At 40.2% G+C, this 13,753-nt stretch overlaps 1 protein-coding gene across 3 annotated transcripts; it reads left to right on the top strand.

Annotated features, from left to right (window-relative positions):
• Positions 1 to 1,275: 1,275 nt before the first annotated feature.
• LOC133473154 (nuclear transport factor 2-like) lies at positions 1,276 to 12,526 on the top strand. Of its 3 annotated transcripts, XM_061764751.1 has the most exons (6): positions 1,393 to 1,436; positions 3,436 to 3,517; positions 6,284 to 6,393; positions 7,896 to 7,967; positions 10,922 to 11,020; positions 11,244 to 12,526. In XM_061764751.1, exons 3-6 carry the CDS (start codon positions 6,295 to 6,297, stop codon positions 11,355 to 11,357), a joined length of 384 nt encoding a protein of 127 aa, XP_061620735.1. In that variant the 5' UTR covers positions 1,393 to 1,436; positions 3,436 to 3,517; positions 6,284 to 6,294; the 3' UTR covers positions 11,358 to 12,526. The 3 variants fall into 3 exon arrangements, with proteins under 3 accessions (XP_061620734.1, XP_061620735.1, XP_061620736.1); XM_061764750.1 differs by lacking the exon at positions 3,436 to 3,517 and having other exon boundaries at positions 1,276 to 1,436; positions 11,244 to 11,941; XM_061764752.1 differs by lacking the exon at positions 1,393 to 1,436 and having other exon boundaries at positions 3,506 to 3,513.
• The last annotated feature ends 1,227 nt before the right edge of the window (positions 12,527 to 13,753 follow it).

Here is a 13,753-nt window from a genome sequence, read left to right as displayed (position 1 = left end):
GCAAGCCATATTTATTAAGGAGCTGTTGCTCACATCAGCCTCACAAATCTAAAACGGCCATCAAATAATTAAGCAGCAAAGAACTCTGCTGACACACAGGAAGATATCCAACATAAAGGCTGTGATGACGCAGGCACGCGTCCTATAGCATGTTGCGTAGCCCCTGTGGTACAAGCATAATCCTGCACATCAACTGAAGACATACAGTATATACAGTGTCTCTTCACTGTGGCTAGCCCCGGTGGGAGAGCATTAAATTATCTTGTATATTAGGGTCTTAGCTTTAAGTTCCATAACAAAGCATTACTTTTTTTTGTTACTCATTTTTATATATTTGATATTGGGTGAGGATAACCTTATTCTTCCACTCTCATCTGTTCCAAATTGCAAAACATATATTTTTTTAACAGCGGCACGGTGGCCGACTGGTTAGAGCGTCAGCCTCACAGTTCTGAGGTGCGGGGTTCAATCCCCGTCCCCGCCTGTGTGGAGTTTGCATGTTCTCCCCGTGCCTGCGTGGGTTTTCTCCGGGCACTCCGGTTTCCTCCCACATCCCAAAAACATGCATTAATTGGAGACTCTAAATTGCCCGTAGGCATGACTGTGAGTGCGAATGGTTGTTAGTTTCTATGTGCCCTGCGATTGGCTGGCAACCAGTTCAGGGTGTACCCCGCCTCCTGCCCGATGACAGCTGGGATAGGCTCCAGCACGCCCGCGACCCTAGTGAGGAGAAGCGGCTCAGAAAATGGATGGATGGATGGATGGATATTTTTTTAACGCGTGCCAGCATCAGCTGTTCCTGGTGAGCGAGTATTTTCCAAATTTGGGGACATTGTGAGCGAAAAAAGAAATAGCTCAACATTTATTACATACGACAATTTTTAGAATCATGGAAGTTGACACACGATTTGCTTTTCCGGGCCACATAAAAATTATGTGGTGGGCCCAGACCTTGAGTTTGACACATTTTGCAGTCTAGAAGTTGTGCATCAAATATTTTTCAAAGCAAAAATGCTTTAAATCGACGGAAGCCTTGCTTTTCGCCAGATGTCACTGTTAACTGATGCTTCAAGTAATGAACTCATTTTCGAAACAATTGGCCCAAGTGGTTCAGTGCTTCACACAAGTTTCGTTTGCCCAGATGACTCCAGTTGGCAAACTGGTGCGTTCAAAACCAGCGGAGATGGATTGATATGACCCCGGACTAAATAACGGACGGACTTGCTCTATTTCGTTGAGGTTCATAATATCTGATCGTATGTGTATTTTGTTCTCGTTTCCCCCTTGACAGTTAGCCTTACATAGTGTTGTCGTTGTTCATTTGAAATAATACAATCCCCACAATACACCGGGCCAAGTGACGGAACCCTTTCAGTACGTAGTTCCTTGTGCGTAAAAGTCGCACTGTGTCGTCTGACCCGGCCCGAGTATAGGAGGTAAGGATTGATCTTTATTTAAATTGAACCCTTATGGAAATATTGAAACTAAATATGTAAAAATAAAGCAATTGTTAAGCCTTCAGTGAATCGAATTTGTGATAAATTACTGGTCGAGTTGGGCACCCCCATGAATGTCGGTTAGCTAGCCAGTGCCGTGTTGCTGTGTGCTCCAGCCCAGTGAATACATGAACACTTTAGGACAGCGTATTAATAGCAACCGGCACATGGGTTAGTAAACCACAGTTAAGATACCGCACGGGTAAACCGTGTTACCTAGCGTGTAGAGGGGTTGGAAGGGATCGAACGCGCTATAATGTGTTCATGCCAAAATAGCGTGTTACACCGTTGGCTAGGAGGCTCACCAGCTAAATGGGTTATATATGCAGTTATAGCTAACTGCCCGTATGCTGGCATGTGCCATGACCGTTAAAAATAACCTGCTCATCCTTTTTCCTTACTGACATGTACGTGACAGGAGAAGTCCTCGTTAAGATGCGTTTTATTCAGCATTATGTTCAACTATCGTGTCCACCAGCGTATTCCAGCAAAATATGCCGTGCGTGGAAGTATTATACAAGTGGACGGCTGGATGTCCCGCGTGCGTGACGAAACGCCCTGCTGTGTCACTCATGTTCGTTTACCAAGATTATAGGTAGTTTGGCATCTTCATCGTTCATAGCTTGAAAAACCCATTACAGAATGTTTATCATCATAGCTGAAATGTTGTTCAATGACTACCACAGTCACTCTGTTCATTTCAATATACAGGCTATTATATAGGCCAGGTCATACCATTATGACCGCTTGCACAATCAAATGAGCTGTAATACAATAGCTAGATCAATAAATGTACTAGCAACACTGGACTGTAACTGCTTAAGTGTTGATTGGTATGTTGATTGGTACGGTCAGTGGTGGTATATTGTTTTGTGTGTAGTTAACAATATTAAACTAATCTTAATTTATCTACTTACATACATACATACATACATACATTAATTCATATAGAACACATTGCATAATAACTACTCAGAGAGTGTCAAACAAAACTGCATTATTTGGTATGGTCTGGTTTTTACAGCATACATGCGAATCAGTCTCCTTTCGGCAAAGTTCGTTGTTTTGAACTCAAAATAGGCCATTTACGCGAATTGTATAGAACTGATGAGTTTTTCCTGGGGAGGAGGGTTCGCCGTCGCTGTCATCACAGGCTGTTTCATACTCCCTGAACACTGGCAGCTGGAGGTAACGGTACCTTTACTCAGTTACAATGATCTAAATGTCGCTCTGCACGTTAATTGATCAATTATTGCTTATTTATTAACTGTTTCGTGCGCGAGACTACGACTTCGACTTTCGCATTGGGCGCTGTTTGCGCCAATCTAATTTAAGCGCTAGTGATGTTTAAGTCTAGTTCACCAATCAAACGACAAAAGAAAGTCACATGACCTCACACAATGTCTTCTATTGGGCTTCCCGAGCATAGGTATTAACACGAGATAAGCCAACCCGGCTGATTGTCGTGCCTAAATGGCCACCATTTTGGAAAGGTCGTTGTTACCATGAAGGCAATGGCGCGGTGCTCTTGTTTGCATTTAGACGAACAAAAAGAACAGCTTTCATGTAGTATTTGTGTGGCAAACGTGGGTATTTCAGCTCTCTTATAACTTGAGAAAACACTGTGCAGTAAATGGCAAATGTTTTTTATTTATTTTATTTTTATTGTTTGTGCTATTTACTCAGTACTTGAGTTATTTTTTCACTGTGTACTTTTTACTCTTAAGTATTTTTTTTTGGAGGACTAGTTTTTACTTTTACTTGAGTCACATTATTGTCAAGTAAAAGTCCTCTTACTTGAGTACAATATTTGGCTACTCTACCCACCTCTGGAGCGGACATCCTATATTGCTACTCATATGTTTAAGCAATATTTTTGCTCATCTTATCATCCAGTGTGGTAATTTGTTACACTGGTCTTTTGTATTTTCGCGTTGAGGTGCTGCGGGTCGTGGCCCTGATTGTGGTCCCAGCTGAACCTCGAAACACACGTAACATCGCCGACAAGAGCTGATCCGCAAGTACATCTTGTATTAATTAGGAAACGCGCCTACAATGATCTAATTAGTTTACTGTTGTTAATGTTAAATGTATTAAGCAACGGAGCGATGTTGGGGATTATGTCACAACACAGAATGAACTACCGTAATTTCTTGTGTATAATGCGCATTTTCTTCTCCCCCAAAATTGTCAAAGTCAATAGTGTGCATTATACATGGGTATAGGGGCAAATGGAAAAAACATTCCCATTTTATAAATATATGCCGACATCTAGTGGTTATGAAAAAGTTGTACACTTTCATTCCAATATGACAGGGGTACATATGACTGCATAAATGTACAGTTGTGCTCATAAATTTACATACCCTGGCAGAATTTGTGAATTTTTTATTTTTACATATGACTGATGACTGAACAACAACCATCAATAATTTCTTTATGGTTATGTTTTGTTGAATGATAATGCTTTTCTGAAATGCTTGACCATTTAATTTGAATCGCATTAAAATAAAATTAAATGTTTCGCCTGGTCCTTCATGTTTTCTTTCAAGAATTGTACCCAGCTTACAAATTCTGCTGGGGTAATCAAACATATGAGCACAACTGTGTGTTTTTAAATTTACTAACTAAAAGTAGGGCTGGTGGCACGGTCACCGACTGGTTAGAGCGTCTGCCTCACAGTTTTGAGGACCGGGGTTCAATCCCCGGCCTCGCCTGTGTGGAGTTTACTTGTTCTCCCGGTGCCTGCGTGGGTTTTCTCCGGGCACTCCGGTTTCCTCCCACATCCCAAAAACATTCATGGTAGGTTAATTGAAGTCTCTAAATTGCCTGGAGGTGTGAATGTGAGTGCGAATGGTTGTTTGTTTATGTGTGCCCTGTGATTGGCTGACAACCAGTTCAGGGTGCACCCCGCCTCCTGCCCAATGATTGCTGAGATAGGCTCCAGCACTCCTGCGACCCTTGTGAGGAAAAGTGGCTCAGAAAATGGATGGATGAAAGTAGGGCTGTGAATTTCAAAATAAGAACAATTAAAATAAACAAAAGGATTACGTGTTCAAATAAAGTGCTTAACTACAGAATAATTATTTTAAAAAAAACTAACAAAATACAGATAATACTTCGTTTTAATCATATGGGTAGAAGCAAAATCATGCATTGTAAAAATGCATTATACATAGTGGTGGTATACATAATGGTTTTCCAGAATTTTGAGGTCAACTTTGGGGGTGCGTATTATACACGATAAATTACGGTAACTTTAAATTCAGAAATGGCCAATAAAAGCAGAAAAATATTATACTTAATATTTTCCTGGAGGATGCATTTGGGATTAGCTTTTGAAGTTGGTAATAGTGAAAAATGAAGTGAAACAGACAATGATTTTAGTCAATTCTTTTCCAGAATGAGAGTGCTTAAAGAGGAGGATGCTATACATGTGGCACAGCTTGAAGCAGGCATCAGGTGCAGGTGGTGATGGGCCTGGCTCAAGTGGGAGGGCAAAACAAAAAAAGCAAAGAAATTAGGCACATTTAATTTTAATCTTAAATTTATACATCAACATGTACTTGAGCGGTGTAAATAAATGTTTTTCTGCGTCAAAGAAATTTGTTGATTTTGCCTGATTTGTACTTTTCAGAGTCTTCCAGATTGCTTCATTTATGTTAAAATCCAAAGAATTCTCTATGGGGGCCCGGAGGATCCCCCAAGATCCCCCCTGGAATGTTTTTTTTTTTTTGTCACCTTTTTCATGCCTTTGGTGTTTGCATGTCTGTTACAGTTCTTTTATTATAAGCTTATTGGATTTTGCAATTTCTATATTGTGGCCAGTCAGAGTATATGACTATTTCAAAGAGAGAAGGCCAGAGTGTTCAGATGTAGCGCAATCCTTTAGGTCTGTAGTCCTTATCTTTTCCAAGCTAAAGATGAAATCCCTAGAGCAGTGATTCCCAACCGGTGTGCTGTGAGCGCTTTTCAGGTGTGCCGTGGGAAATTATAAAATTTTGCTTAATTGCTCAAAAAATTATTTACAATAAATAATGTATCTTTGTTCATCTATTTATGCCAGTGAGGCATAGTGACAGACAGAACAAATGATCTTCTGTGAGATGTTAGGAAGTACATACAGTAATTAATGTATCCACCTTTTGTGACATTTTTCTTTGTTGGTGTGCCGAGAGATTTTTCAATTGTAAAATATGTGCCTTGGCTCCATAAAGGTTGGAAATCACTGACCTAGAGTATGTGTAATGTTGTCTTTTTCCAAATATATATATTTTTTTCCAACTGGCTTTGAACCAAATTAATGACTGAAAGAGGGTGCTTGTATACATGTACATTAAGTTAATTTCATTGCACCAGTCTTGTCAAGGTATCCTGCAAATGCATCAGCATGTATATCTATTCTACTCCTCTAACTATAAATAAATGTATGATTACGATACCATACCATTGATCAACCTATAAGGACTGGTGTCATGCTTATAAATTAAAACGGAATAGCCAATATTAGGCATTATTTAATACAGTGTCAGTCTGAAATAGTTGTGAAATGGACACTTATAAGTAGAAATGTACTGATCCATTCAATTAATGGCCATGGATTCAAGTCATTGTGAATGTGATACAGGCCAGGAAATTATTTGACTCGTGTTCGTTGGATCGCTGAATGACGGGGGTCACGTGAAATTTTATTGTGGCTGAACACGCCTCATTATACAGGCCCTTGACCATTTCACATGACCTGTTTGTGATCCTTTTTGTTTTCTCTTCTCTTGTGCCCTGTGCAGCGTTATTCAGGATGCAGGACTCGCCTTTGTGGGAGCAGATAGGCACTGGCTTCGTGCGACACTATTACCAGTTATTCCAAAGTTATAGAGCAAAACTCGCTGATCTATATGTGAGTGTGACTTTGGCTTCATGGAGACTATTGGAGGAGGGACAGGGGTAGGGGGGTCAACTTGTACCATAGAGTGCACACAGCTTTTGTTAGTTGTGAGTTCATCAGCTGATGACTATAGTTGATTACAAATTGTTCTAATTTGGCTCCACCATAAAATTGATCTAATCTATATCAAAATAAGGTTGTGGTACTATATGAAAATTAATATTAATTAAATTCCCATTAAAAAGTGACCAATGCTCAAACCCAAAAGAAAATCATGTTACTTACTCGCATTTCTTAACAAATGATCTCCAGTCAGCGTGATAGCTACAAGTAGCTACAGTATGCAAAAGAAAATTTGTATCATTGTCACTTTTTACAGCTTCATTCAAATAATTAGTTATTTTTCATTTGTTGTTGTAAAATGAATGACCAATTGATTAATTTGATGAAAAATATTGCAGTTGAAAAGAAATAATTGTGTATCATGGTACAAAATCAAAAAATAATAATACAAATAATTGTGCCAAACACAAACAAGTCCGCATTGTCTAAAATTTAGCTGGTAGTCCAAAGCTGTAATATAGTCGATATGAAGTTTTTTGTATATAAGGTATGAAAAAAGTATTTTCCTCCATGTACTCTCAACACTAAGACTATTTTTTTTTAACTATTACGTTGTTAACGTGCATCTCCATTGGCTGCCAAAAGTATCAATCAAACTTACTTTTGTGACTGACTGTTGGGTGAGTGAAAATTCACATCATCACCAAGACAAGCCAATTGATTTTATGCGTTAATAAACTTAAGTATGGTGTAACTATTGATCATGAATGTAAGTTTTTTTTTTTATAATAATAATAAAAATAATTGTGCCAAACACAAACAAACTTTTCATGTATAAGTCCGCATTGTCTAAAATTTAGCTCGTAGTCCAAAGCTGTAATATAGTCGATATGAAGTTTTTGTATATAAGGTATGAAAAAAGTATTTTCCTCCATGTACTCTCAACACTAAGACTATTTTTTTTAACTATTACGGTGTTAACGTGCATCTCCATTGGCTGCCAAAAGTATCAATCAAACCTACTTTTGTGACTGACTGTTGGGTGAGTGAAAATTCACATCATCACCAAGACAAGCCAATTGATTTTATGCTTTAATAAACTAAGTATGGTGTAACTATTGATAATGAATGTAAGTTTTTTTTTGAGCTGATGATTGCTGCATCCATTTCAAAATCAGGCAGGTGAATTATTCTTAAGAACAAAATTGATTTGTTTATTTGTTGACGTCAGCATTTTTAGATGTGCAAAGAAAGCCAAAGACTGTTTATAAAATTTAAATTTGTAAGGATTTCAGTTTATTCTGTTAAGTTGCACAGTGATTTTAATTAGTATAATTTTTTACTTACTAAAAATATTCAAACCAATAATTTTACAGGGGTTGTCAACTCAGTGAAAAGTGTATGGCATAGAGTTTAAGTGTGAGTTTCTGAATTACCTGTCTACCACACAGATTGCCGAGTCGATGCTAACCTGGGAGGGAGAAAAAATCTGCGGAAAGGAGGCAATTACCAAGAAACTCCTTGTAAGTTTATCTGCTTAAAATGTATACATTGAGGATGTTGCTTGCGGGGCTGCTGATGTTATGATTTGACTACGAACCAACCAATAGGAGCACACAATAATATACAGTGAATAGCACTGCAGCATCACTCATAATTAACGGCAAATACAAAGGAGAAAATTTGGATGGGGCTGGAATATAAATGCACAAAGCTCATGCTACCAATGTTTGTAAACTTACTTTAATAACATGACTCACCTCTTGCTCTGTAAGTCTGTGTGAGTCCCAATCAGCCAGTTCATGGTAATCCTCAAAAGTTGACTGGGCTACCGGAGTCGTCTTCTCTTTCAGTCCTCAATACCACTTTTGCAAGTCTAGTTCTGTAAACACTAACATCCTAATTTGGCCCCTTTTCTCAAGCCACAAACATGACCACAGTTTGCTGTTTCACCTTTTATTAGGGCTCGAGCAGGGAGACCTACGAGGTCCCTATTGTTTTTGTAGAAATTATTAGGGCCCGAGCAGGTAGACCTGCGAGGTCCCTATTGTTTTTGTAGAAATTATTCGTCTTATTATTATTATTATTTTAGTCATGACAAACAAAGCCATTTTTGAGGCACCAAATGTGCACGAAAACTCACGAAATTTGGCACACACATCGGGCCTGGTGAAAATTTTTATAATTTCACGTTTTCGGGCGCGATTTCCTTAAAATGGCTCGACAGCGCTACCTAGAATGATGCCGAAAGTACATCAAAGGCGAACTCGGTGATCCGTATGACCTACGGCTCTGAAAAATTGGTACGCATATAGAGGGTACCCAGACGCACAAAAAAGTCAGCGCGGCCGATATCGTAACTCCAACAGGAAGTGACCTATGACCTTTTAAAGGAAAAAAGTGCGAAATTTTTGCATTTTTTCAGGGTTTATACTTTATACTTTTACGAACTCCTACAGCTTTCATCCGATTCACTTCAAACTTGGTGTGTATCATCTCAAGACATGGGACATTAAAAGTTATCAAAAGCTTTTTAATCCGACGACATATATGACGGGGGCGGGCCTTCAAACGTTTCATTCCACATTTCGCCACAAAACCGAAAATGCCGAAATTTCATCAGTCGAATTTGTTGTACGTTTCACCTAGAGCTACCAAACTTGGCTGACACCTGTATTGACCCCAGACGTACAAAAACGTTTAAGGCACGCATACCCTAAACACAACAGGAAGTGACCTGTGACTTCGTAATCGTATGGTTCGCCCTTTTTCACAAGGTTCCTGATGCAGTTCATCAAAGAGCTATTTGTTGTACGTCACACCTACACCTACCAAACTTGGCAGGTACGTGTATTACTCAGAGTTCTACAAAATTGTAATTACAACCTAAATCCTAAACTCAACAGAAACTGACATAGGACCTTTATAAAGGTACACTTATGGAAAATTTACAGGTGTCACACTTTTGCAAACTTGTCCTACAGATTTCATCCGATTGACTTCAAACTTGGTACTCAGTACCATCCCAACACCTGGGACATTAAAAGTTATCAAAAGCATTTTTGTCCGACATACTATATACTGGTGGCGGCTCTTCAACCGTAGCTTTTCTGAGGTTGCAGAAAACCGAACATGGTGACAGTTCATCACACCTATTTGCGCTATGTTGCACCTATGCCTACAAAAATTCCTACACGCGTGTAGCACCCCCACACGAACAAAATTGTAATTGCAACCCATGTCCTAAACTCAACAGAAAATGATCTACCGCCTTGTAAATGTAACATTCACAGTAGTTACAAGTCCGACCATCATTACTGACAATACATACAGTAGTGTAGTAGGCCTAAGAGTTAATTACCTTCTTTTAATTCCTGCATTTAGTCAATATAACATTTGAAAAGGCTTTGCATTTGTCCAACAGCAGTGGTGTCCTACCTATGGCCTGGGGGCCATCTCCCATTATTGTATGGCCCACATTTACTCAATATGGGCCATAACTTTGCATATGTCCTAAAGCGTGGTGTCCAACCTACCGCACGGGGGCAATTTGCGCCTCTTCATCGTGCGAATACCCCAACCTGCCAGGACCTCAAACTGCAAATACCTCAACGGGGCCAGGGTGCGAGGGCCCTATTATAGCTCCGCGCAGCTCTAGTTTCTATTGAGTTTACATAAGCACACTATAGCAATGGCTGTATTTGGGCTCACCATTGTCATGACAACACCCTGAGCTGGATGCACACTGGTGACACAATGATGCTGCGTTCAAAGCCCCAATTCATTCATTTTGTCCTAACCACAATTTGTTTTATAGCACAGTGTGGACATAACTAAATTACTAATGACCCATTTCATGTTGTGCTGTATGGCTTGCGTTAAAGGTCCCATATTTTGGCTCTTTAGACCTCCATAGAGTGACTCTCTAACATGGACTTCATATAAAATTGTCAATTTCATTTAAAAAAAAAAAAAAAAACACGTTTGACCCGGATGGAGTGTCCAGGAGGGGGCTCTCTGACAGCTACTTCAGTTTGACCCAGTTTTGTGTCTGCTTTGTCCATATTAGGCTAAGACCGCCCCCTTTCCTCTGATTGCTTGCCTCTGTGTAGAAGACCCAACCCTCACTACTTGAGAGCGCACACGTGTTTGTTTTGTTGACAGCGTTGGCTTGGCAGCGGAGGGGTAGGCAGAGATCTTAACTAGTGATGTAGCTAAGCTTGAGAAATTCAAATGACCTGATTTCAGGCCTCTCGGCAGAAAAACATCTGGAACTCAGGAATGCTTGGATGATTTTAATTGTTTTTTCATGTTTGCTGAGGCACCATAGAGCCAATATAACATCCCAAATGCTAGAAAAGTTGGTAAAATATGGGACCTTTAATCTTATAAAACTGCATGATACAAATGAATGACTACCTTGGTGACATTGATCTCAACTACATTGTGTTTTAACCTGTGTGTGTATGTGAGACAGAATCTGGGCATCAAAAAAATTGGGCATACTATCACAGCACAGGACCACCAGCCAACCACGGACGGCTGCATCCTGAGTATGGTTGTAGGACAATTAAAAGTAAGTGGCGCTACAAATGCAAAGTTATAGTTGTACCTGTGTTTTAAATAAGCTTGTCACAAAACAAATTGACGATGGACATTTTTCTGTAATTTACTGTAGCTATATTTATGAGGGGAAAGGGTAATTGTCATCTACCAATGTCATGCTAAATGTATGTATCAGTGTAACAGGTACAGCTGGTGTTCTGGTGGATGTCTCAACAGCTGCTATTTGTTTGCAGGCTGACAACGATCAAGTCATGGGTTTTCATCAAATTTTCCTCCTGAGGGAAATAAACTCTGCCTGGGTGTGCACCAATGAAATGTTTAGGCTGGCTATTCACAACTTTGCCTAAACAATTCTTCTACTCTGGTGGGCATGGGCAGTCAAAGTGGGTGGAGGGTAGAGAAGAGTTGGCCTTGGAGAGATTGGAGAAAGATCATGCTTCCCTCCTGCTGTCTGCTTCACCTTGTTTGACAAACGTGAACAACGGAAGATAATTGTCAATCACTAAGCCCAATTGATCTGAGATAGTACAAATGCAACTCTTGTCTTTCTTTGCTGACATTGGCCAACCTTTCAAACACCACCCAAGACACTCACTTTGTGCCATGCCTCTAGTTCATTCTATTCAATTGTTTGACTTCTTCCGTCTAGTTTTAGATCAAGCTTGGCTCAGTTCACTTCAGCATCATGTCAGGTGTAGATGCCACTAGAATCACTCTAGCTTTCTTTAGTATGCGTGGTTAAGTTTTTAATCTTCCTTTATTCAATGCTTCATTACCATGTCACCAAAGACTCATTTAAGACAATGTTGGAGTTTACTGTTGTTCTGCATTATCCTCCTCCAACTGTCTTGCTTTCTTCCACAGAAATGTTTGGCAATTTACATGGACAAAGCCACAACTCACAATAAAACCCAGACTTTGTTTTTCATAATGCTGTGGGCTCATCACTAATGTAAACTGCACTTCTTTTGAATGCAACCAAAGTTTTGAATACATATTGTTTTTCTAATGTTAATTGTGTGAATTACCTTGTTATAGAGAATTGGACAGAAACCTGAAATTACTGAGTTGTTGAATATTTGCATTGAAATTATTGCTTTTGTATGGAAACAAGGTAGGCTATATACTGTGACATTATGTGTCCATAGACAATGTCAGTTTATATGGCAATTGTGTGAACCCTTTGAACTACTTGGATTTTTGCATACTGTAAATTGGTTATAATATGCAGTGTGCCATTCATTTGGTACTTGGGCGTTTAGTGGATACTTACCAAACTTCAGCCTTCTCTTCATACCACCACTTAGTAATGACCCGATGACATTTTATGAAGATTTCACGATTTCCATCCAATTGGTTCAAAATAAATAAAAATTATTTCTCGACGCGTCAAGTGCACACAAACCCCCTTGCTCGCCAAAACCTTGATTGTCATTTGAACTGTGATGGCTTTGTTGCAGTCCTGCAACAGTGTCCACATGGAAATAATCACTGAAATTAAAATACCATAATTACATTTTCTGGGGTTCATTCATCTAATCTGTTTATGATAAATTGAATTTTTTTGTAGTTAATGCTATGGTACGAAATGTACTGTTGCAGTGTTTACAAACGGTGGGACATTGTGTGCTTATGAATGCTTTTTCATTTAGAAACAATATTTTCTCCCTGTATTGGCTTGGATATATGCACCTCTGCCTCTCCCAGTACTGAAGGGGATTATCGTTTTATTCCATTTCATGACACATTTTGCCAATGTTTGGTTTTGTGAGGTGTAGCTGCACTTCTAAATCAAACCAGTTTGTTTCCTGAGAAGAAAAAAATATTTAAAATCCAGTTTCCTGTTTTGTTGTTGTTCCCCACTCTGGGTTTGGAGTTATGACCAAACTCCAAAACCAAATTTTGGGGAAGAAAAAAATAACTTCAAAGAAGCTTTTTAATTATATTCATGTCATCTGTGATGTCATTTGCCTATTTAAAAAAAAAAAAATCATCATGCTTCAATAAAAATTACTTTCGAAATTTCTTTTTTCATTTTCAATATGTAACAATCATCCCATGGGCTCACCACCTGTGGGAGGGGCCATAGGGTTCGGGTGCACTGCGAGCTGGGCGGTGGCCGAAGGCAGGGACCGTGGCGATCCGATCCCCGGCTACAGAAGCTGGCTCAAGGGACGTGCAATATCACCTCTCTGGCATGGAAGGGCTCGGCGCCTGTATGTTGGGGTTCACCCCAGTGGATGAGAGGGTAGCTTCCCTGCGCCTTCGGTGGGGGGAACGGGTCCTGACTGTGGTTTGTACCTATGCACCAAACAGCAGCACAGATTACCCACCCTTTTTGGAGTCCTTGGAGGGGTGCTGGAGAGGGCTCCCGCTGGTGACTCCATCGTTCTGCTGGGGGACTTCAATGCTCACGTGGGCAATGACAGTGAGACCTGGAAGGGTGTGATTGGGAGGAACGCCCCCCCCCCCCCCCCCCCCCGATCAGAACCCGAGCGGTGTTCTGTCATTGGACTTCTGTGCTCATCACGGATTGTCCATAACGAACACCTTGTTCAAGCATAAGGGTGTCCACACGTGCACTTGGCACCAGGACACCCTAGGTCGCAGTTCGATGATCGACTTTGTGGTCGTGTCATCGGGGAGGCGGGGGACATCGACTCCGAGTGGACCATGTTCCGCGCCTCCATTGCTGAGGCGCCCGACCCGAGCTGTGGCCGTAAGGTGGTCGGTGCCTGTCGTG

This window comes from Phyllopteryx taeniolatus, unplaced genomic scaffold (genome assembly GCF_024500385.1).
Source record: "Phyllopteryx taeniolatus isolate TA_2022b unplaced genomic scaffold, UOR_Ptae_1.2 contig_148, whole genome shotgun sequence".
NCBI lineage: Eukaryota > Metazoa > Chordata > Actinopteri > Syngnathiformes > Syngnathidae > Phyllopteryx > Phyllopteryx taeniolatus.
The sequence above is the reverse complement of the archived record's forward strand: the minus strand, read 5'-3'. Positions and strand labels throughout refer to the sequence as shown.

What these genes read in the sequence shown, in the direction of transcription:
- LOC133473154 (XM_061764751.1), top strand. Translation starts at nt 6,295, where the DNA reads ATGCAGGACTCGCCTTTGTGGGAGCAGATAGGCACTGGCTTCGTGCGA. An exon ending in CAAAACTCGCTGATCTATAT is followed by an intron (nt 6,394 to 7,895) that starts GTGAGTGTGACT and finishes TCTACCACACAG; the next exon opens with ATTGCCGAGTCGATGCTAAC. An exon ending in TGGTTGTAGGACAATTAAAA is followed by an intron (nt 11,021 to 11,243) that starts GTAAGTGGCGCT and finishes ATTTGTTTGCAG; the next exon opens with GCTGACAACGATCAAGTCAT.